The 25207-nt window shown below is 33.4% G+C and overlaps 1 protein-coding gene across 1 annotated transcript in view; it reads right to left on the bottom strand.

Annotated features, from left to right (window-relative positions):
• LOC149085671 (acetoacetyl-CoA synthetase-like) overlaps positions 1–24917 on the bottom strand; it is a 30917-nt gene extending 6000 nt beyond the window's left edge. Inside the window, exons 1-15 of the mRNA XM_089232465.1 lie at positions 24760–24917; positions 23029–23124; positions 18953–19056; positions 16191–16305; positions 15351–15464; positions 14431–14528; positions 14213–14327; positions 11729–11810; positions 11173–11326; positions 9311–9391; positions 7853–8039; positions 7166–7285; positions 2892–3005; positions 1149–1274; positions 313–382 (exon numbers count right to left, since the gene is read on the bottom strand). Of these exons, the coding sequence (XP_089088591.1) occupies positions 313–382; positions 1149–1274; positions 2892–3005; positions 7166–7285; positions 7853–8039; positions 9311–9391; positions 11173–11326; positions 11729–11810; positions 14213–14327; positions 14431–14528; positions 15351–15464; positions 16191–16305; positions 18953–19056; positions 23029–23122 (1574 nt within the window). The 5' untranslated portion in view covers positions 23123–23124; positions 24760–24917. The remainder of the gene's footprint in view (positions 1–312; positions 383–1148; positions 1275–2891; positions 3006–7165; positions 7286–7852; positions 8040–9310; positions 9392–11172; positions 11327–11728; positions 11811–14212; positions 14328–14430; positions 14529–15350; positions 15465–16190; positions 16306–18952; positions 19057–23028; positions 23125–24759) is intronic.
• Between the last annotated feature and the right edge of the window lie 290 nt (positions 24918–25207).

Raw genomic sequence — 25207 nt, 5'->3', positions numbered from 1 at the left:
ATGAAAGAAAAAAGGAAGGAAGAAAAGAGAAAGAACTAGAGTATAAAAACAGTGAAAAATATTTTTTTCATAGATATCGCCAAGAAGTGTGAGGCAATGAGTAGCCAAGTGTTGTCATTTTTATAATTTTTTGCAACTTCAATAATTACCTTCCGCCAATAATTTTTTTGTTTTTGTGTTTCTAGGTGGGATGCATGTACTTAAATTTTTTTAAATAATTTTTTTAAGATGACACCTTGGGATCTTTTCCTTTGTAAGGCTATCATCTAAAAACCATGGGACCAGTTTAAGGGGTTAAAAAGATACACTTACGTTCTTCCAGTTACAAGCAGACCACCAGTTTTCGAATTGAATATAGCCATATCAGAATGACAAAATACTCCTAAAAAGAAATGTCTCTTACATGTGAATTTCATATTCTAAAGAAAAAAAAAGTTAACAACAATGATTCATGCAAAAAATCTAAATTATGAACAATGAATTAGCAGAAGAGATTGAATAAAAAAATTATCAACAGTTCTGGAATTTTTATAATATTCTCATCAGAATTTTGTTTATGACGTGTATACTATAATATGTATGTATAAGGGACCCCATGATTTTTTGGGCTTAAAATTTGGAAAAAAAGTTGATAAGATACATCTACAATACTATCCACCTATAAGAAACCCTCTTCTATTTTTGGGACCGAATTTTTGGCAAAAAGGAGTTCCTTACACATATTAAAAAAGAAGTGTGAACATAAAACACCCAGTAAAGTTTAATTAAAATAACAGGCTAATTGATACTAAAAATTTCATCTGAACTGATCAGCAGACACTCATTTTCAATATAGGAAGGGGAAAAAATTCAAAAAAAAAAGTAAAACAGTTATTAACCTATAATTTTCTTTGAGTCATAAATGTATCTTTGGATATAATCATCACAATGTTCCCTTTTTACTGTGCTTTAGAATTTACGAACCCCTGGAGGTAAGCCATTTCATTTATTGACAACCGTATTAGAGAAAAATTCCCTGCGGCACCACAACCTAGAATTGCACCTTACCAATCGATACAGGTGTGCCCACAGTATAATATTCACATTTTTAGAAAAATTTTACAACTGGTTTTAAAAAAAATAGACACACAATTAAGACCATGCATTACCTGGATACTTTTCAAAGAATGTACTCTTGTACTTTTTTTTCAGCTCATCATTCCAAAAAAACTGTGGCATAGATGGAAAGGGCTTTGTGATTACCAGTTCACCGAGTTCGTCAACCACATTTTCACCTTTTTTAGGGAGAAAAAGATTCAGATATTAGATTGGGATATACATTATCCCCCCCCCCCCCCATCTATCTATCAAAAATCATATTTCAGATTACTTTACAGGAAAAATACTTTTTGAAAACGTGTCTGTATGCAATATGTTTGTAAGCTTCAAAAACATCATCTTTCAATCTATATACTTTTCGAATCAATGTCTTTCCATAAATTTATTGCAAACAATATGTTTGAGATTAAAAGTTAGAGGTGCCTAAATCCATGCAGAATTCACTTTCAGACTGTTGTTGACATGAAACTGATCGACTTGATGGCTATTATAAAATTGAATACTGCATTCTTCTGCATGTCGTAAAAATTGAGGGTATACCAGATTTTTTTGAATGTTTGTGTCTCACCAATTCCCGGCATGCAGTTAAAAGCAAGGTTCAATAAGGATTACAGAATATATCTAAAATACTGATAACAATTCATATTAAGAGCTGAACAGGTAAATGAATAAGAATAAAAACATAGTTTTTCACCAAAAAAACATGAGAATTTGACAATGATAAAAAAATTGTGTGGGCATTTACTTATTGCTCTAATTTAATTAACGACAACATAATATAGGAAATACAGCTATTGTATTTTGCACATTTAAAGATTGAAGAAATACACAGTGTTGCTTTTGAAATAAATTATATTTTACAATGAAATTCTTTGATTTTTCTTTCTGCTCATTCAACTTTCTTCATCAAGGAATAAAAAAATGCTTTTCAGTCTACTCATAACACCATTTAATGAAAATATGAGTACTCATGCGTAAAATATCTAAATCGCAATCAACGTGAATGCAAATATGCTTAGCGCCTGATATTTTTAATAAATCAAGATTGGCAAAAGCAAAAATAAAGTTAAAAATACCTAAAAACAGTTTGTATAAAACAGACAAGAAAATGTAGAAAAAAGACTGGATTCAAATTAGCGAATTAAATTGATTTGTAGAGAGTCTAGATATTTAAGAATTTTCAGGAATTTGTGACCCAGATTTCCCACATGCTCGGTCTCCCTCATTGAGTGCTGGCTAATGACTGGGAATACATTTTTAAAAATGCAACGCAAATTATATTTACATACATTTTTGTTCCTAAAAGATCATGACTGTTATGGCATCTACCTGGAAAGTCTCCCATCAGCCAACATATGTATTATAATGTACAAAATGGGATATTATATTTATTTTCTATTTCCTGTATTTTGATACATTTGACAAGAATCACACAAACAAGTTTAGTAATAACAAAATTTATCAAAATAAAAAGTCATGTCCGTTTCTACGGTTTTGTTTGGTGGATAGTCGCAGGAAAACTAGTTGAGCGCTGTTTTCAATGGTTCTCATCTATCCCAAGACCATCCGTTTATCCTTAGGTATATCCCATCCCTTAGGTAAGAGTGCAAACCATCTCTATATGATCTCTGCATTGCCAGCTCAGTCTTGACAAGAGTATAGGGAAATGCATATAATATGTAAATATTCAGACATAGGCAAAATAACTGAACACTTGAAACTTTAAAAACACCCAAAACTATGTACGAGTCTTCTGTGAAATTAGTGATCACCAGTGGAAACAAACAACATACCTTTTTCATTGAGTGTTGCTACGCTCATGCCCATCGATGGTGCTTGGTGCTCCTCTTTATAGACAGGAAGGCAATAAACAATACCAGCTACCATAGACATGGTTTCCGTTGAACCTAAAAACAAAGTCCACACAGTTGTAAAAGTACCCATGTCCGTATACCTCAACGGTTCCATACCGTTGTGTATTTCATTACAGCTGCAGAATTTGAAGTGAATGATTTGACCTTGCTTTTGTTTCTCACCATCGAACATGATGAATGCAGAAGAAAAATTCTGATCTCTAACCTTCTATTTAAAAGAAAAGTGAAATGAAAAGAAGACATTGAACAAGAGAGAAGGTATATATCATACAAAGTCTAAACAAATATATAATATTTCCAAAACTTGATGAATCATAGAAAGCTCAGAGGAAAACATGGAGGGGCTTGAATAAGGCACAAAAAAAGCTACACATAGTGAAGAAAAGGAATGCAGCTTGAATATGGAAACATAATGGCATCTGTGTAAAACAATTTTCACGGGACCAGAGAAAATAGTAAAAAGAATTTATCCGAAAAATGAAATCAAACTTAATGTACACTGCAGTCTGCACTTGATTTTACGAACCTCTAATTTGTAAACTGACTTGTTTTTACAAACTAGTTCTCTGGCCCAGATGTGTCATTTTTTCGAATGTCTTTCCATTTACAAACTTTTGATATTACAAACAAATCCATCAAGTCCCTAGAAGTTCGTAAAAACAAGCATCTACTGTATATCAACTTGGAAAGAAAAAATTAATATTCAGACCAAAAAAGTAATATCCTCTTCACTCCAGAGGTACACATGCATATCTTCATTTTTAACATAGTTTAACACAAATACAAAGGACACAACAGGCAAATTGCCCAATGAGGCGGCTGAAAAACTATGTCCATAAAAAATATGGATGTCAAATATTACCAAAATTGCAATATAAAAGCATATCTCACCAAATATATATATATATATCAAAAACATACAGGGTGGTTTTAATGGGTTTTTTTTTTTAAAGTCATGACTTGAGGTATGTGCAAGGGTACTTAACAAATGGTCCTAATAAACATATCTTACCCTAACTAATTAATTTGTTTTTCTTTTTAAAAGGTATTTTGACATACAATAAACACAATTTTTTCTATAGTTAGTTTTGGCCCAGGGTTGAAGAGGTCACTATTATATGTAAGATTTTTATAATTGTTTCACTGTATTACAGATTGCGAAAACCTTCAGGCTGTAAAACGTAGAATGAGTTATGCAATCAGTGATTTGATAGACCTAACCAATGCATTATCTTTTATTGATAGTACAAAATAGAATATTTTTTTGACAATAATACATTACTTGGCTAAAGAATGCCCTAGCTTACAAATTTTATGAACAATAAAAAGATTTTTTTTCACTGTATTTCTACCTCAGTCAACGAATACAGATTCAGATAACAAACATTTTTGTTGATATAGATGAATTGTCACAGCCACATTGGAAGCTGAAATTCAGGGTCAATACTCATCAAAACCAGTGTTACTCAAGCCTGATTATTTATGTCCGCCCGGAAAGCACTTTCTAAATATAGCTGTGTATTCCAATTCAAAGTTTTCAGGGTTTTTTTGGCATAACATAAAGTTTTTGTCTTTTGAAGTATACATCGGCCAAAAAACCCAAAAACTTTGAATTTTACTATACACAATGGCCACGAAAGCCTTGTTTGTTTCATAACCATATTTTTTTGTCTTTCAAACAAGGTTTTGAACAATCTCATATACAATGAAAGATTAAGCTAATACAAAAATGAATTTAAAAATAAAGCCACGACTTGAAGTTTTTTCAGTGTAAGACTATTAGCATCAAGTCGAATAGTCTGGACATTCTAAGAGATTATCTTTATTTTATACAAAAATTGCCTCGTTTTTAAGACAAATAAATTCAACTGGTCAAATGGTCGACGCGTTTCGGCTCTTCAATGGAGAGCCGTCATCAGGACCTCGTGGTCAGAACTCACACGAATGAAGAGTGATGTTTACGTCTGGTCGTCCGAAGAGTTCGCCTTTGTATTTGCTTTGTATTGTCTTAAAAACGTGGCAATTTTTGTATAAATTAAAACCAGGCAAAGTTACTCATTTTTTGTGATAAGATTATCTTTAGTAAAAGATAATAGAGCTTATATCTATCTGAGAAAAAGAAATGAGCTAACCACATCACATAGCAGGAACACCCACGATCCATCTGGGTTGTGTACATAGTGTACAATTGAGAAGATCTTCATTATCTTCTACTTCTTTTAAATTTTCCTTCATCCAATTGTTCATTTCAGCCTCTTCAGCCAGTTTCTATCTTTTCTATTCTATAGTGTGTCTTAGGGTTTTATAAAACTTATCTTCAAATTTCGCGCCTTACTTGGAATAAGTTAAGGAGTCTCATATCTTTTAGAAAATAGATATAGAATAGAAATACCATAAAACATATTTAACTATTCATTTATTTCAATTTTTTTTACATATGTTCTTGATTGTATGTTTATCTTATGCTGGTATAAAGTTTTACATATTTCAGCTAATTAATTTTTTTTGTAAATTTTCAAAAAAAATGCAGTAAAAACAGCTTGCACGCATGATAAAATACCATGACATCAATGTAAGTGAATAAAAATTGACTCAAAATAAAAGAAACTGTTTAGTTCATGAAATGAAGCAAAAACCTCGAGATTTCATAGACTCAATCTTATTTAAAATTTAATTTTCAAACATAGAAATTTTTTTTAATTTGTTTTAATGTTAAATAAGATTGAGTCAATGAAATCTCAAGCTTTTGCTTCATTTATGAACTGAACAGTTTCTTTCATATATTTTGATTTGGTTTTTATTCAATTACATTGATGTCATCGTATTTTTGAAAATTTACAGAAGAATTAAGTATCCAAGGTATGTAAAACTTTATACCAGTATAGGAAGGATAGCACATACAATCAAGAAAATGTGTAAAAAATATGAAATAAATCAATCGTTAAATAGTATTTTTAATGGTATTTCTATTAGAGAGCATAGTTTTTCACCATGTTATATGAGACCCCTTAAATGTTTTTCCGTAGAAATCCATGGAAAATTATGTTTTCGTTAATGAATGTGATTCCGAGATACATTTTCTTCATTAGCCACTGTAAAAAGTAAAATTCTTTTACTAGGACATATGAACACGCAATACAATTCAGAAGAATGATTTTAGCTTGTTTCCAGAATGTTAAAAAAATAAGTACTGCTACTGAATTATGATTTACCAGACATTTCCCCTATCATTTACCAACAAAACAACAGATATTGTTAATTATGGACAATATACTAATTTTTGAACTCCTGCTGAAAAAATGGTGATTGCTTTTTCTAAATTCTTTCCTTTTTGTGCATTTCTATATCCCAAGTACGCATACATAAGCTTATTCTCCGCCAAACTAAAGATTTGTATCATATGGCTTGTCTTTAGAGCCTTGAGCTTCAGGATTTAAGTGTAAAAAAAATTATTTTTTCTTCATTTCTATAAGTAAAACAATTTCTTATCAAAGTTGGAGAGAGACATTTTTTGCACTTGAAGAGATGAAAATGTAAAAAACACATTATAATATAAACATGACAAGACATTGGAGGAAATTATAATTGAAAGGGTCAGAAGCAAAGGGATGTAAGTGAAAAAATTTGTTAAGTGCTTAAAGAGGTTTCCTCTACCCAACATCTGACAGACCCATTTTATGTACTGCTGTATTATATGCTGTATACTATGTATTTATATACTGCTGCTTTCTAGTGGCCCCACTAGTTTAACTACTAAATAGAATTTCTAAAGTTAGCTTTCCCGAAACTCAATTTCGAGCACTTGCATTCCTATGCTTCTCACTCGCAAAATCTTAATAAAAAGTTCATAAATGATTGATTGTTCAAGGACACATATTCTTGAATGAACTTATTAGTGTTTTTATTTTATGAGGTTTGATCATAAATTTTGTCAATAAAAATACGTAAAGACATGTATTTTATACCTTAATGACAGCGCCATAACTACAATTTTTGTGCAAGGGGAGGGGGAAGGAGAAGAAAAGCCAAGCATGATTTTGCCCCCCACCCAACAGCTGCAGAATAAAATGATTTTATAACAGTATTTTTTTTTTCTTTACTAAAATTTGTTGCACCCTACAGTTTGCCACTGAGGGTAGTTGCCCCCTCTAGTTCCAGCCCTACTCAATGATAATGAACAAATGTAAACTTACCATAACCAGCTGTGAAGAGGATGTCTGGTTTGATTTTGCTGTAAACAAAATCATATATATGTGCTTTTACTGGACAAGATGCTGAAACCAACAATCGAAGTTTTTTCAAGGTATTTGGCTCTAAAAAAGAATATGAATGCAAACAAAATGTTTAACTTATATGGGAAAAACATTTTTTTACCTATAATAATGATGCATACTTGTAGATATAAATCTGTTGTTTAAAAACTAAAAAACAAAATTTAAATCTTGTGATTGAAATCAATGATTTAAAAAAACATTAAGTGATTTAAATCAAGCTGATTTGAATCTGCATACCGTGCAATGCAACAATATACACAGGTATCGTTAAATATTATTCATTAAAAAAATTTACTTTTTATTGGATATTATAGAAAAAAAAACCTATTAAATAATTCTGTTAGAGAGAAGATTTTCTATTCAATGCTGAAGGCAATCAAAACACATTTATTTAACACTCATTCAGACTTCATTGAGACTTCTGTAAAGCAGCCTTTCACACAGTACACATTTTTTAATAAGGATATAATCATCACAAGGTATTCGATTGTGTATGAGTGAAAGTCTTTTTCAATATAAATGCAATAATTTTTTAAAAATGAAAATTAAAAACATGTAAAATGGAGGTATATCAAGATATTAAAAAAAAAAGAAATCACTACAGACTTGGAACAAGATTCTTTCGGCGCATCTCTTCCAGCACATTAGGAATAAGAAATCCAATAGTAGCTCCAAGTTTTTCTGCAGCATTCCAGTAACCATCACCATTGAAAAATGGAAACCCTTCATAAATGACAATCGTAGATCCAACAGCTAATGCAGTGAGATAGAAGTTCCATGACATCCAACCAACCTGATAGAAGAAAAAAAAAAGAAATAGTATATATATATATATATTAATATGCTAAACAATAAGTGTTTATGTACTGCTTTTGAGGGGGAAAACAGTACATGCAACCCTAAATCAATAGAGGCTGAAGATACATTTATTACATCTCATATCAAAAAAATAATGTACCAAACTCTTGTATCTGAAGTGACACAATAAAAAACATTGTTCATCAAGTGATATGATACTGTTTATGTTCGAACATGTGCACATCTATTACAATTAAAGACGATACTAGCTATAATATTGCTTGTCTTTATACTATTTCTTTGTTACAGTCCAAGTTCTGCACACTCCACAAACTGATCAGCCACTTCACACACACGTTTCGGTACATTATGGTTATTACAGTAGAGTCTTGAAAACCTGAGTTTCTGGGTAATATGAGGCACTGAATATTTTTGAATTTCGTTTTTGAGACCTCTTTCTCTCTTTTTTTCCTCCAAGAACCCAACTTTTTTTTTTTTTCAGGAGTACTACGTAGCATGTACGTATTGTATAGGAATTTCAGTTTGAAAGGGACTAGGAAGCCCCCAGCCCTATAATGGGTATATTTAGTGTAATAAAATATTAGACGCCCTTGAATGAACGTAGACTATTCTAACTTTCGGGGACGGGGGTCACAAAGAAAAAGGGACAAGCTTGACCATTTTTTAAGTAATGGTAACCAATTATTCGCTGATTGGTTATGTAAAATCATTGGAGAGGCACTTGAAAGCTATCAGAGTCTTAGCGTCGTTCACCATCAATTCCATCCCCAACTCTTCTCAATCTCTCGTCTTCACACCCTTTTCACATTCCTCATTTTTTGAAATGCATTGTATGGCATCTATATCTTATTCAAGTATAAAAATACAGTAAGCATGGTAGTACTGCTTTTTTTAAAATAAAAACCAACATTTAAAGTATTTTTTATTGCTTTTCAGTCCACCTTCAATTATCAAGGCTCTACAAAGAAATTTTTGCACATGACAGTCATTTTTATTGGTTTGATAAATATGTTGCAAACGAAACAAAGAAAACATATCGATGTTCAAGAAGGCAATGTGGCCACATTTTGATCAAGTCAGGAAAAAAAAAATCTATGCAGTTTTAGTGAATCAATAAATGATAGTCGAGCTATGCTCTGCTCAGTGCGTACACTGCTGGATAAAACATCACTAATGTGGCCCCATATATATACATAAACACGTGTAAATGTACCTAAAGTACATTTGATTAAAAAAAAATCTCACTAAATAAAAAGTCCACAGCACATCTGACTTCTGGAGATTGAAGTGAAGGACAAGGTCTTTCAACGGTACCATTAACATGCCCTGTTGAAGAAAAAAAAATGCATGGTTGCACTGAAAGTTTTGAAAGAGAAAAATGCACAAAATGTCTTTTCTAGAAATAAAAGAATTCATATTTTTAATGCATGCAGGAAAAAACTTTTTGATGGAAAGAAAATTCATTGCAACTAAAGAATTCATAAAATTCGAATGTAATGTTAGAAAAGGAAAAAAAGTCATTAAGTGAGCATTAAAGCAAACTAATTAAAATGTTAATTATCTCATGGTTTGAAATAACCTGTTTAATTCAAATAACATGAATGCACCAAAAAAGAAAAAAAAGAAATTGGAAATTTAAGGAAGCATCTATTTCAGAGGTGGCCAACAGCTGGCGTGCATGTGGTCCGTGGGGTGATTTTGTGCAGCTCCTGTGACGAAGCAAAAATATTATGTATGAAATTCAATTTGCGATCATTATTTGAGCTAAAAACTACAACTTTCTGATTAACAAATATTCATTATTTCTAGTATCGGAAATATAATTTGCCATGTTCCTCACCATACTGCCTTCCCACACAAATTGCTTATGAAGGTTTTTTATTTTTTCTCCCTCTTGTTGAGCAAGTTGCCTTTTGTATCTGAATACATATTTGATGTTTTGCTCTCGGTGACTGAACTTTTTTTAGTGGGTGCCAACATACAATTCAACAGACTAAGCTAAGCAGATTCTGAGTAAAAATGTGCCATATTTAATAGTGTGTTGATATTGTGTTGTTGATCAAGGAACTTCACAAAGACAGTGATTTCCGAAAACAGAGAAGCATTCATCTCCGAATTTTGACATGGCAAGTTGGTGACAAGTCAAGCTAGGCCAGTGAAATGTTTATGAAGAAGGGGGAGAAACACAAAGCTCTGGGTGGAAACTAAATGACTAAACTGCCTGTGTTCCTCCATATTACTCATGGGGTTTTAAAATCTGAGTTTTCTAGGTGTGGCTTATTTGTCGGAGTGGTGCAGCGTGCAATACTGGAGCTGACCATTATGTTGGCCCTTGAACACAGTGAAGTTGGCCACCCCTGACTTGGCCTACTTCAAAGGGAATGAATCCTAAATGTATATATTTATGTTTATTGTAAGAATCATCATGATGCTTAGAAATTATTGAACATTATTTGCACTGCTTTATTTCATATTTACTGACTTAAGTGTGCCAGTTACTGCAATTTTTAATCTGGGTTTTTAACACAAAAGGCCCAGCATGTTTTTTGGGTTAGAAATGATGAAACTTGAGATGAAAAATTAATACGGTCAACTCAAAAAGCAAATATATTTTAATTAGCAATTGTAAACAACTAGCTCTCATGAACAATTTCACATGGGGATATCCTCAATCTGCATTATATATAGATTCTGGAATACAATATTTTTCAATCAAATAATTTCTCTGAAAGACGGCAATTATGAACCCTTCTTGAATAACAACTAACTCCAAGCCTTAAATGTGAGACCCTAATTATTCCTAAAAATAGAGTGGCCTTTCTAAAAGAAGCATTAATACGTAAAAAAATCAAGTCAATAAACAATTAAAAATTAGTTTGATTAATTTACAAATTAGTTTGAAATTATGAAAAAAAACAACATGTCCACAATTTCATCCAAGTGTAAGAAATATATTATGTACACAGCAAAATACACATTCAAGACTTATTTTTTGATTATAAAAGGAAAACACACGGCATCTAAGCAAATAAAGAGAACTTTTAGAATGATTTGAACCTCAGTTACATGCAACGTTTCATTTCAAAACAGAATGCAGACAACATTACCCCTGCAGAATGAACGACACCTTTGGGTGGTCCAGTTGTGCCAGACGTGAAACTTATGGTAAAAGGATGACTAAATGGCAGCTGTTCATAATATGGTGCAGGTGAACTGCCATCTTCTTCCAAACCTTTCTTGAAGAAATCGGCATAGAGACAGCTGATGACATGACAAAAAGCAAAAAAAATTTTTTTCAAAAGTCATATTTTAATTTATTCATTCATTTTTGTTTCACTCAGATTATTTACACATAGCTGCAATCACAATTTCTTTTTAATGTCATGTTCAATTATACAAGATAATTCTCAACAATCGCTCAAATGAAAATCTGCGAACCACCATTCCAACTAGAAATCACAGCTTACGATACATACTTATACAGAACGACACATGAATGGTATCTCAAAGTAAAAACATCTAAACAAGACATAGGTACTCAGATGGCCAACAATAAAAGTCACGTAGAACAAAAGAAAGCATTCAACTCCACATTTTTTATATTTATGAGCATACACACAGCAACAGTGTTATTATAACCAATCAAGTCTTAGAACAACTAACCTTTTTGGTACACTAGAGATATCTTTCTTCAAAGAATTTCCATTTGATGGCACGATTACTACAAATTCCAATGTTGGTAAACCTGCACACACAGATCAGTTTCATTCATGAAATTAGTGAGGGGAAAAAAATAAGATATTGTAACTCACATATTAATCTCTTTTTAATCATAATTCAGACTAAAATAATTAACAATACCTAAAGATGCATGTGATGGATATACATCTTCTTGAGAATATTTACATTATATGCTGTTCTTAAAAGTAAGCTTTGATCACATAAATCCATAAAAAATGTGTAAAAATAATTTAAATGGTGTGTAAAGACTTGGATATCTAATTGAATAAAATTAGAGTAAATCTTGAATGAGAATATTGTTCAGCAGTTAAAAAAACATACAGAATGCTCAGTTTCATTCTCAAAAAAGGTCTTTGTGTTCTTCTAAAGCAAGCATCTTGAACCCGTTGCTCGTGAGCACCATGGTGCTCCCTGAAGTACCCGAAGTGCTAAATTACACATATTGGAGGAATTGCATTCGGGGATTGAAATCATCAGTATTTCATGAATTCATATATGTCAAACTTGCCGTAAGGGTGCTCTTCTTTTGATGATGCATACAGGCAGTTCTTGTGACTGGAAAAAGGTTGAAGACCCTGTCCTAAAGTAATCTTTCCGATTTTCCAGGGCTTAGTTCATCCTGGATTGAAGTATGCCATTATGTTTTGAAGACCACAGTTACAGAGAGACATTGACTTGGTCGAGGAGGTGCTGAGAAGAGTCACACATGGTCTTGATGGCACATAGAGCTTAAGCTATGAAGAGAGACTTGATTTTTTGAATATGTTTACATTGGAAGAGCACAGGTGTTGGGGTGGGATGTGATTGGAGTGTTCAAAATTTTCAACCGGATGGATAAAATCAACCACGAGTATATCATACACCATCAATCACCTGCTTTGACAAGGGAACACCAATACCGATTGGTAAGGGACAATTCTAGGTTGTGGTGTCGCAAGGAGTTTCCCTCTATTAGGGTTGTGAATAAATGGAATAGCTTACCTCTGTGGGAGGGGGGGGGGGTCATGGATTTTAACACAATTGGAGTGTTTTAAAAGAAATATGATAAACGCATTGGGATAAATCAAGAAGATGTCCATTACTTAAATGTGGGGCAACTATAATTTTTTTATAGGCAGTATATATATATATATTTTATCATATAACTATTGTTTTTTTATTACTTTTTGGGTTGCTGTATTTTTTATATCATTTAGATTCATATTCAACATCCATATTTTTTTATGGGCATCTTTTTTCAGACATCTCATCGGGCATTTTGTCTGTTGTGCCCTTTGTATTTGACAAAGCAACTATGAAGACATTTCTAATTTTTTTGGACTGAAACCATTTCCCCTCCCCCGACCCTTCAAATGAGTTTGTGAAATAACAAAAAGAAATAACATTTCCATTTTTGAAAACTAATTATTAATTATTTCAATTATTGTAATTTTTTTGTTGTTGATGGTTTAGAAACACAGTTAAGAACATGATGTGAAGTCAGTTTCAAAGTATTCATAAAAAAATCAGAGAAATACATTTTATTCTCTTCAAACCTTTAAAAAAGCAAAATATAGAAATTAATTGACCAGATGACTGATTAAATGATTAAAAATCGATTATTAGCTCAACTTGAAGTACACTTATGATATCCCTTGGATGCACGAATTACTCATCTCATCTGCATTAATATTTAGACCTAGTTATTTACATATGACACTTTTGGTACATAGTCCCAGCAAACGTTAAAATGAATAACTATAATCCAATATCAGGAAGGACAACAGTAAGACAAACATGTTTCAAATAAATATGCATTCTTGAAAAATTTAAGACATTTATGATATCTCACAGAAACAATGCAAACTTTTACCAACTTTCCACTGTTAAGTAGAAGGCAGCTATACACATAACTGCAACTGTGCAAACATGCACAATTTACTTTTCGATACCACGTAGTACCAGTATTAAGCATGTTTGCACAAAAATCAGTTTATAATTGAAATACCTCTATATGGGGTGATGATGCATTTGCTTTGATTGCCTTGGTTATTGTGTACGGCAACAAAAAAACATAGAGCAGAGCTCACAGAAATAAAGACTGATACAAGCTATCTGTATGGTACACACCTTCAGTTTTGCTTATGCGAGCAAGGCTTGTACATGCATGCACAAAATTCTCCTACAGACGCTCAAACATGCTTGTACAAAAAGATTGAATATTCATGCTTTTTAAGTAAGCTTGCAGTTATATGTATAGAAGTCTTAACAGGTAAATAAATTAAGATTATATATTGACATAGCAAAAGCCTTGCTTTTAAAAAATAAAGTGATCAGATATCTCAAGTGTGAAATTAATTAATATAAAATATGCATATGTATAGTTGAAATTGTGTGTTCTGCGTAAATAAGTTTTTTGCCCCCTACCTTCAACAATTCCAGGAAGCAAATCCATAACATTCCTTTCTTCACCATTACATACATGTCTGTCAACTGTGAATAGAGCTTTAGGTTTCACTTGATCGAAGCGGTTTACAACTGCCTAGAAAAAAATTCCAATGAGCCCATTAAAATACAGATGCTTTTGAACTAAATGGAATATGATCAAAAGTTGAGAAAACAGTAAAAGCATCAAAGGGCATCACCTTGACACCCATTAAAGGGTTAGCAGCAGTGAACAAAGCTCCAACAGATGCAGTAGCCAGCATACATAAGATCGCCTCAACCCTGTTCGACATGAAACCTGGAGACATAAAATTTTGTTGAATGTAAAATTAATTACACATTTCAGTTGAAGTATCAATATAAATTAATAGCTGTGAAAAACTTTTTTTTTATTTTATTTCACAGACATGACAATACGAAAACATAATACAAAAAAATATATAATATAGACTACACAAAAGAAATTAAAATAAAATAAAAATATACTTTGTGAAGGGATTAAAAAAAATCTTTCCACCCGGTCTAGATCATACAATGATTCGAATTTGTTACATTACACTTACAAATATATAGTATAAGTTTCTTGATAAGACATAAAAATATTAGTGTAATTTTATGTGTGGTATCAATTAAGATTTTTCTTTTTATTTTAAACAGTAAATTTTGTCTTATTGTATTATAAGTTCAACTTCTGAACTATTATTTTGACTAATTTTTGAATATTTATACAACTTTTATTATATACATAACTTATGAAAAAATTTGAATAATATGGTTCACTTTAGGTTAATTCTCAACAACTGAAAGAAGACAATCAAAATTAAAATCAAGTTCCACTGAACCATGATAACAAGTCATAAACACGTTTTCTATGATAGGGGTTTAAAAGATCTCAGGAATACAAGGTGTAAGAGTGAGCTACAAAGATATCCATGAATTAAAATAGTCAAACCCTCATTATTCATAAATACATTAAAGTAATTCTGATTTTCAGTATAATATATTTTATACAATATGAAATAACAAATTGCTTGAAGTACATTGAAATATGAGAGTTTATATGCCATGACTAATTAAGTAGAAAAATTCTATTATGATTTTTTTTAATCAAGTGACTCACAAGAGACCACGTCATCTTTCTTGATGCCAGCTTTGCGAAAAGCAGCGGTCAAGATAGCTGTTTGTTTTCTCAACTCTTTGTATGAAATTTCTGTAGGAACAGGATTTTCCTCTCCTAAAATTATAATAATAATTAAAATTTTTAAGAGTAATGTAAGTCATCAACCAGTGAGTGACAACAAAAGTAACACCATATACAATACATTCACACATTTACAATCAGAAGAAAAATCTTGCTTAAAAAATATACAATCACAAATTTCAAACGAAAGCAGATATTCCTCATTCAGAGTTTTCCTGATTTTAAACTTTCTTTTGTTGTTCTTGTTGGAAAATGTTCGGTATTTTTGTTGAACCTTAATCCTTAAATCTTTATCATTTTTGTCAAAAAAATTTAACACACACAAGGGCTGACGACATCATGGCATGCAGCAGTTTATGGCTGAATCAAACGGCTTATCTAACATGCTGGTTGTAGGATGCTAAGCCAGATCCATTAAACCAGAGGCTGGCATGCTAACTGCCCTGTTGCTGGGATGCTGATTCAGTTTGAGATTTGGAAGTGGTTAGAATATCAACTCCTAGCTGGAAGGTTTGCTTATTAATGTGGGCTTCTTTGCAGCTATTTGGAACTGATTATGAACCACAGGTCCCATTCAAATCAACTCTCAAGCACATAAAGCAGCAATGATGTAACAAAATGATCAAAATCAACATGTATGTTATGAATGATACATCCCCTATTCAGAATTTCAGTCCTCTATCAACCTGATATAATAGATGTATGTGAACCTCAAACATTGTGTCAAATAAAGTCAAGTAATTCACAATGCTAACAAACCCAAGACAATGAGCGCAGTCCCAGAATCATGTTGGAGCAAATTTTCAGCATAATTCATTTTTGAGCCAGGAAACCATTCTGGAAAATCCTCCATACTCTTATACGGTTCAATAACCTACAGTTTGGAAACAAAAAAATTATCACATTAAAGCAGGCAATAACAAGCAAATTTCATAATAAAAAAAGTATGAAAGATATTGAAAAGATATTCATTTGATGGCTAGAAACGCTTCTATTTCAATGCTTGAGATTTTTTCAATGTGTATTTTCAACCTTCAGTTTAACAAATTTTATTTCTACATATTTTTAAACTAAAATATTTGGGAGTCATATTTTAGAGTCCCACGATTAATGGAAAATATATCTTTCAATGAACAAAAAATAAAATAAAAATAAACTTGTTTCATTCGCAGATGATACAGTTCTAGTTTCCTCCGCTGAAACAACTGAAGAACTGATAAAAAATTTGGAAAAAGACATCCATGCAATAAATAAAAGAATTCGAAACCTTCGACTTAGGCTAAATGCTAGCAAAACTAAATGGGTTCTTTTTAATTTAACTAACTTAAGCACACAGACAGATTTAATGAAATTTCATGAATGTAACGACTTTCTTTCAAATACTATATGTAACTGTTCATACATTGAAAGAGTACAGCATTATAAATATCTTGGAATCATTGTTTCATCTAACCTAAAATGGAAAGATCATACTGATCAAGTTGTTAATAAATTACGAGCAATTACAGCAATGACGCATAAATTAAAGGCTATCATCTCACACCAATGTTTGAAAGAAGTGTGGCATTGTGCATATACCTTCATGAGGGAAGTTTTCATTTTCTGGGGCCCTTAACGAATTTCATTGTTTCCTTGCTGCTTTAACATTGAAAAATTTGCAATAGCCAAAGTCCAAGATATATCCAATCTGAGGGATCATAAAAATCTATGAATTGGGTTCTGGGTAATTGGTTGGGGGCCCTGGATTTTATTTGTTGTTAAAATCAATACTAATGAAAATTTTTTGTGACCTTCTCAAAGGTGGGGGATGCCAGACCAAGCCTCCAGGTCGGAGCCCTCATGGAAAAGTTGACAGGTTTCATTTGGGGGGGGGGGGTTCCTGGATGAATCTCAATGATTTTTGTTGATTAACATTTTAAAATTTTCAATATGGGTAGCCCGAGATAAAGCTAGTTTGGGGCCCCTACTAAAAATCTGTGTATTGAGTCCCCTCTACTGGATGTGAGAGCCCTGGATTTCATTTGTTTTGAAATTAATAAAAATAGAAATTTTTCGTATGCCCGATAAGCTTCCAGGTCGAAGCCTCCATGGAAAAGTTGACAGGTATTGTTTTGGGGCCCCCTGGATGAATCTCATTGATTTTGTTTGTTCAACTTCGTAAAATTTGTGACATCAGTAGCCTGAGATAAAGCCAGTCTGGGACACCACTAAAAGTAAGGGGTCAAATTGGGTCTCAGGTAATTGGTGGGGCCCTGGATTGTATTTGTTGGTAAAATGAATAAAAATTAAAAATTTTCGAGGCCCACACGGGGGGGGGGGGGGGGGGAGGAGGGATGTCCGACAAGCTTCCAGGTCGGGCACCCATGGAAAAGTTGACAGACTTCATTTTGGGGTGATGGATAAATGGATAAATATTATTGGGTCCTTGATTGGGGCCCTGGAATTTATTTGTTGGAAAAATGAATACAAACGAAAATGTTTTGCGGTCTAACAGGCTGAGGATGAAATAAACAAGATATGTTGTGAACAAAAAAGGGGGTTGCCCCCAGTATATATATATATAATATAATACTCTGAAATTTTCAAAGAACATTCGCTATGTTAACATGCACAGTGATGGTGGCAAGACTGCTCATAAAGAAAGTATATAATAGTAATACTACACTGTACATGCACCTCATGAAAAATTTTTCACAGGGGGATTTTAATAAATTGATGTATGTTGGAAAGAGTTGTGTGCTTATGCTTGGCCCTAAATTATCTATTATTTCAGAGTTATGCAAGTATTGAAAGTAACTACTATCTGTCATGAATACTAGAAATGACATTTTAATATGAAGGACATTATAGAGGGTGAATAGGAAAGTCCCTTTTATCCCGGAATGACTAGTGAACCGTTGATCCTAGAAGGGTAATTCCAATTGAAGAAAAAGTATTCAAACAACATGTAGATCTCTGGTTTTTATTTTAAAAAAAAATTCCATGTGTTTAAAGTGCAATATTCGCCAAGGCATTTGAACTCAAGAACTGCTGAGAAAATGAGGTAAAGAGCAGCACAATGAGCTTGTCCCATAGTTTATGCGATTCTTTACTTCATTCTCAGCAATTTTCAAACTCAAATATTTCAGCAAATATTGCATTTAAAGGCACAGAATTTTTTTTTTTGGGCTGGGCTCAGGAGAGACAGTGCAACAACTTTCTAATTGTGTTTTTGAGCACTGGGTGAACAAATAAAAAGTTGATTTTTTTAGTTTAATAACTATACGACTCTTAGCAACATGGATGACATGTCTGAAGTCTACATGTTATTTGGATACTTTTTCCTAACTGAATCTATGTTTCTAGGATAAATGGTTCACAAGTTATTCCAGGATAAAAAGACTTTATAGTACTGACTGACAAGTGTTTTTAGCTTGTTAAACATCTGATTTTTTCCCCCTCCATGTTTAGGAAAATAAATTTTTTTCTTTTGAACTATGTGAGACTTTCCATCGGTACTGTAAAAATCAATACACACATACCTTGTTGAAACGAACAGAAGAAACAATGTTCAGATAGTTCCATGCTTCTTCCCAAAATTTTTCGATGTTATCAGTGGACCATTTATGAAATTCCCAATAATTGGCTGAAATTGTAAGACAAACTGTTAGCTGAAGAACAAATCGTAGCTGCTTAGGAAATATTGAACATTGTGACACCAAATATCCAACCTTTAAACATTTTGAACCTGAAATTACTTGCATCTCTTATGTGTCGTTGCATAACAATTTATTACAGATTCTACTATACTATTTTGTTACTTTCAATGGTCATGATGAGAAGATACAATTTTATCACATTAAATCCAAGTGTTATGCTATGATACCCAAAAAAATATTTTGTTCAATCAGAAACGTGAACAAACATTGCCTTAATGGCCCCAAAATCATTAGAAGATAAAGGGGGAAAAAAGCGTCAATTTTTGAAGAACACTGACTTTTTGTGACACTTGTTTGATGTTTTTTTTGATTTCACATGGGTGATGATGTCAGTCTTTCCACCGTGCCCGAGTGGCTTGTCTACCCTCTTGAAGGTTGCTGTCAGGGTCCAGGGTTCGAACCCAAGGGGGATATAGATAAAATATTTCCCCTAACGAACTCGAGACGACCACTGATAGACAGCGCCATCACTTCCAACCCATTTCACTAATGGCAGTAAATTGCATTATAGCTATATGGCCAGAGTTGGTGTTTGGTGAAGTAGTAGTCTTTCCACCATGGCCAATGTTTATGTCCGTAACACAAAGTCTGCCTTTTTCTGGAACATTTGATGAAAGGAAATTCATCTGGGAATAAGTATCTTTAAAATTGATTAAATATTTTTTTGCTTGTCAGTATCCATGTTTTGTTATCGCACGTACGCAACTTCAACAAAAAAAGGAAGTTTTGACCACATGCGCGTCACTATAATCTTCAATTATTATCCAGGACTATTGGTTGCTAGGCTATTTCCCTGCATGATAAGACAAACAACTTTTCTTGTTACCATCAGAGGGTTTGTAAAACTTTCCCACTATTCCCCCATTTACGACGTGTGACGTCGTTTTGAAAAGGGGGAAAAAAACAGAGGCAAAAGAATTTTTGCTCCACAAGAAATTCCTTAGGGATTGTTTTCAAAAGTGGGGATTCTTTTTAATTAAGTAGGGAATTTTTAGGGACAGTTAGGGATTTTTTGTGATTTTTGTAAAAATTCTGGAGATTTAAGAACTTTTTGGGAGGGTGAGAGATGAAGCTAAAATTTGGGAGACTTGGCAGCTATGTGAGTGGATCGAGAAAATTTGTAGAATAGGAGAAGGGCGGCAGAATTTGTACAGTCCACACAAGTTGTAAAAATACAAATCTGTCTCTACCCAGAGAGTGAGGGGAGTAGGTCAGTGAGCAACCACGAGAGGGACCTAGAGAGTCTGTGAGCATGGGAGTGACCTAGAGCATGTGTATTATGTGAATGACTAAGGGAGTGTTTGAGTATGGGAATGATCAAAACAGTAAGCAAGCAAGCATGTGAGCAACTGAAAGAGTAACTTAGAGAACAGGTGTACAACACGGGTGGTGGGGGGAATAGGGTTATAGTGAAAGGCTGTAAATTAAAGGACTGAGTGGGCAAGAAAATTGTACTACAATGATTATAAGACAAAAAGGTTGGTAAAATTTATGTAGGTTACAGGCGGCAAAATTATAAATCCGCCTCTGGGACAGGGCCGTAACTAGGATTTTTGCCATCTAAGGCAAACATGATTCAAGGGCTAGAGGCAAACATTATTTTGCTGCTCCCCACAATTTTAAAATATGACAATTTTATAGTTTTGTTTTTTGTGCACTTGCCCTGTGTAGATTCCATTCTTGTCTCTGGTATTACCATCCCAGACCCTGCCTGTTCCCTCAAGTTTCCTCAACATTTCATTGTCAAGATATGGCTCAAAATAGTGACAACGTGTCGTGTGACTTATAATATTCCAAAATTTATATTGGGGAATAATTATATAAACACTAATTTATATAGTTAAGAATATTCTAGGAACATAATGAAACAAAAGTTTAGGCTGTCGCCTCATATCACCTGCCACCCAGGTGCACTGCACCTCTTGCACACTTGCTTAGGCTGCCCCTCGATGTCTAATCTCTTCTCAGTACAGTATTAGATTTTATATAATCAAACAGTCAGTCTTATTTTACTCTCAGCATATCAACAGTGTTTTACCTTCCTTCTGATTTCCTTCAATGGCCTATTAAATAGTCTAATAGTTTAAAAATACTCCTTTATATAATATTAAATTAATTTCTGTATTTTTGATTTATTAATGAATTGATTTAGGTTAGATTTTTCAAGATAATTCACAAAGTTATTAAAGATTTTTGAGCAGTGACTTTGATCCCCAAAAAACTCAATTTGAAAATTTTATGAATGATGGCTGCAAAAGCTTTAAAAAATATAATTTATGTTTATTTAGAATGTTTTGTCCCTCTTTTCTGATTTTTCAATTAAATATTCTAAAATTCTAAAGGGTGTTTCAAATAGAATCACTTGATTTGAAATGCCTATATTACGAAAAATATTGAACGTAGACATTTAAAATTAATTTTATATTACATGGATAATCATACAGTTTTTTTACAAACCGAATTAAAGGTGCTCAATATGTCTACCTTGGGATGCACAGCCATATGTCTATACAGTAGTCAAAATCGTTCCAAACTTTTGAAAGCACTTTTGCATCCAGTGCAAGAGGATTTCCGTGGACTACGTGTGGAACTGTCAGATGCTCTTTACATTTTTGTTTGACATGCGGGGATGGCCAGGGGATTTCCCTTTCCACAGACAACCTGTGTCTCAGAATTGTTTATACCATCGCCCAATGCTCTCTGAGCAGTAGGAAGTTCAACACCAGGGTATTGTCGATGAAAAGCATGATGAACAGTTGTTACGGACTCACATTTCGTGAAGCTTAGAACACAAAACAATTTCTGTTGTGCAGTAACCATCTTAACAAACACTGAAGTGGCGGCTGAAGGAAGAGCATTAGCGCTACTCGTATGCAATTGCATGAAACTCGAGATTTCTCTCTTCCTACCTATACATTATTCTATTAAAATGGATTAAAAGCTGAATAGTTATGATTTTTTTTTTAAATCGGATGATTCCTTTTGAAACACCCTGCAATCTGCATTTGGCTCTAATTAACTTATATCACATTAGATTGAAGGCCTTCAAGTCGCAAGCATTATCTCTGACAGGAATAAGAGCACCCACATGGAGACTCTGACGCATGTTTAAAGTAAGAAAAATATATAAATTTTCAACTGCAACTCTAGAATAGGAAGGTTCAATGGGGATGTCAATCTAGATCCTTTGAGCATGAAAAGCACTCTTGAATGTTTCGATGAATATAGTGTTATTCACTAGCAACCAGTTGAAGATGGGGTAGCCAACCTGTACCACATGAGTGGAACAAGAAGGTTTTGAACAAAAAATTGTCTTCTAATATTTTGTAAAATTTTGAACAAACTATTTTTGTGTACGGCCATATCCCACTGTAAGAAAAAGAATAGGTTCTAAATGAAGACATGTTTCAGTATAAATAGAGTGTAATAGAGTTCGACAGCACTGTTGATTGACAAGTTTCAAGACCACACCACACGTTAGCGGCTGTGTTGAAAGTTCAAAAAAAAAAAAACTGAAACGTGTTAGATGGTGATTTTTTACTTGGCTAAGATACGTGAAATCAATAGGCTTTCTGGATATTATGCTGAGGTGAACAGGAATAAATTTGTTTCCTGGCAACAAGAAACAACACTTTTTTTTTCTTGTTCACTTTGGCATAATATCCTGAAAGCCTATTAATTTCAACTAAAATTCTATTGGACACCAGGAGATTTTTTTAGAAATGTGGGGCAATCCTGAATGGAACAAATCAAAACCTTAAATGAGAAAACAAAAAACAAATGGCACACACAGAAGATTTATGTTCTTGCATTGGCTAAGAAATGCCAGCAACACAATAACCTTAGATAAACTGAACCTCATTTTATGATTTAAAAAAAAATTAGAAGAAGAAACTCACCAAAATTCAGAGAGTATTTATCCTCTACAATTTTCTGAAGTTCTAAAATATTGAGGTTTTCGAAGGTAGCGGGTCTCACCAACATCTTCTCCATCTCTAAAGCATGCAAAATTAGCCATTTAAGTCAACAAAGAAATAAAAGACATTTGAAGGTTTTTTTTTGTAGAAAGCAGTTAGCTCAGTTTTCAAGAGAACAATGTTCTTTAAAATTAAAATATTTGTTTTGTTCTCTATTGTATGTTCATTAATGAAACTCTGACGAATAGAATTGGACACAGGGTGGGCAAAAAGTCTGTAGAAACTTTAAAAATTTATAAAAACCGAAAAAATAACCGAAATAAAAAAACGGTTCGCAGGGTTAGCATCACTAGGTCACTGGAATTTTTTTCAAGACAGGAAAATAAAACTAAAAAAACTGCTGATGATAGGTGGTGCTGACGTACACAAGTCAAAGAAAAGATACGCAAATAATGAACAGAATGCCTCCAAATCATTTATTACAGCAGTATGTGTTGTTCCACATGGCCACCACAGCAGGGGATACCACATTGCAGGTGAGTCACAAATCCAGCAAACACACATGGTTTACAATGGTGAACTGATAGTGGATTAGGAGCACAAGTTATTATAACCATCTCATTTGCACATTTCCACCAAAGTTGCGTGTACAAGCGGCACATATTGGCTGTTATTTGAGTTTTTTTTTCCTGTCTTAAAAAAATTCCTGTGACCTGGTGATGCCAAACCTGCACTGTTTTTTATTTTGGTTATTTTTCCAGTTTTAATTCATTTATGAAGTTTTTGCAGATTTTGTGCCCACCCTATATTTGAGCTTTTTGTCTACATTCTGAAATCCAACAGAATTTTTCATTTGAAGCGAATGTGTGACACCTTTCATTTGCAAGCGCATTTAAAATTGAACTCCACAACAAGTTTCAGGGGTTGAGATTTCTCAAAATTGTCAAACTAAGCATCCGTTTGTTAAAGTATAAATTATAATTTTGAACTCAGTTAATGTGTGTATAACATGGGCGGAGATACGAGAGATGAACGTGGGGGGAAAGTGTCACAGATGGAGTCGACTGATCTAATGTATATATGAATTAACATCATCATGACTCCCATCCAGGAATAATGACAGTGCACCCCAGACTTCCAAGTATATCTCCGCCTATGGTGAATAATCATGAATACACACATTAAATTACCAGTCCTGACAAAAGCAAAAAAAAAAAAAAATCATTGAATCATTTAGGCATTTTTAAGTAATTGGACACACTATTGAAATGCCTGGCCTACCTACATGAGCTCGGGTGCTGGAAAGATATGAATTTTTGGGCCCCCTTAAATGCGTTCCCTGAAGGGGAGGGGACAGGGGCCCGTGCCATAAAAGGGATAGCGATAGCCAGTTTCGGACCCCTGGGTCTGACAGGGCTCTACCACTGGGACCAGGGCAGTTTCCATCATTGTTTTTGTTTTTCATACTATAAAAGGGCCCGTCAAAAGTCTGGCTTTAATGCCCGTCAAGGACTGCAGCCTGTGGGGCCCTGCTCCTGGATGTATGGGGCACATGCCCCCGTTTGCCCATGCCTGAAACGAGTTGTGTTGAAAGGTAATTACTTCACAAGAACTGCTTTGTTTTATTGGATTGAATTTTTTTAAATATATATACGAGAGAATGTGGAGATGAATATAATTTACTTCCTACGAAATGAAACAAACCATACTTACGAGTTAATTTTATAATTACGGGAACGTGCAAAAAATCTTTACCGAAACTAAGTAGCCGCCACAGGTCCTGTCAATAATCACGAGGATATGAGTAGGTTTGTAAACAAATCATGCGCCAACACGATTCGTCAGTTTGGTGGCCAATCAAAACTCGCAGCATTTATCTCATAATCTTCTTGGTCTTATTATTCAGGGCTCTATGCTCATAATCTTCTAGAATTCCCCCAATAATACTTTCTGATTGGGGAAATAATTGGTTACAGGATTTCAGTGAAATTAAAGCAAAATGTGAATTTCCTCCTCAACAGAAGCCAACAGGTGATAACATGACCTTTCAGGTTTTTTCGGAGAAAGATCACCGTACTGTCACAAAAATGTTCGACGAAAAAAAACATAAATATCATACTTATCAAACTAAAGGTAATCGAACCATCAAATTTGTGATAAG

This window comes from Pholcus phalangioides, unplaced genomic scaffold (genome assembly GCF_987345545.1).
Source record: "Pholcus phalangioides strain wild (caught in Gottingen) unplaced genomic scaffold, Ppha-v1.0 ptg000006l_1, whole genome shotgun sequence".
Taxonomy (NCBI): Eukaryota; Metazoa; Arthropoda; class Arachnida; order Araneae; family Pholcidae; genus Pholcus; species Pholcus phalangioides.
This window is presented reverse-complemented; position numbering and strand designations above follow the sequence as displayed.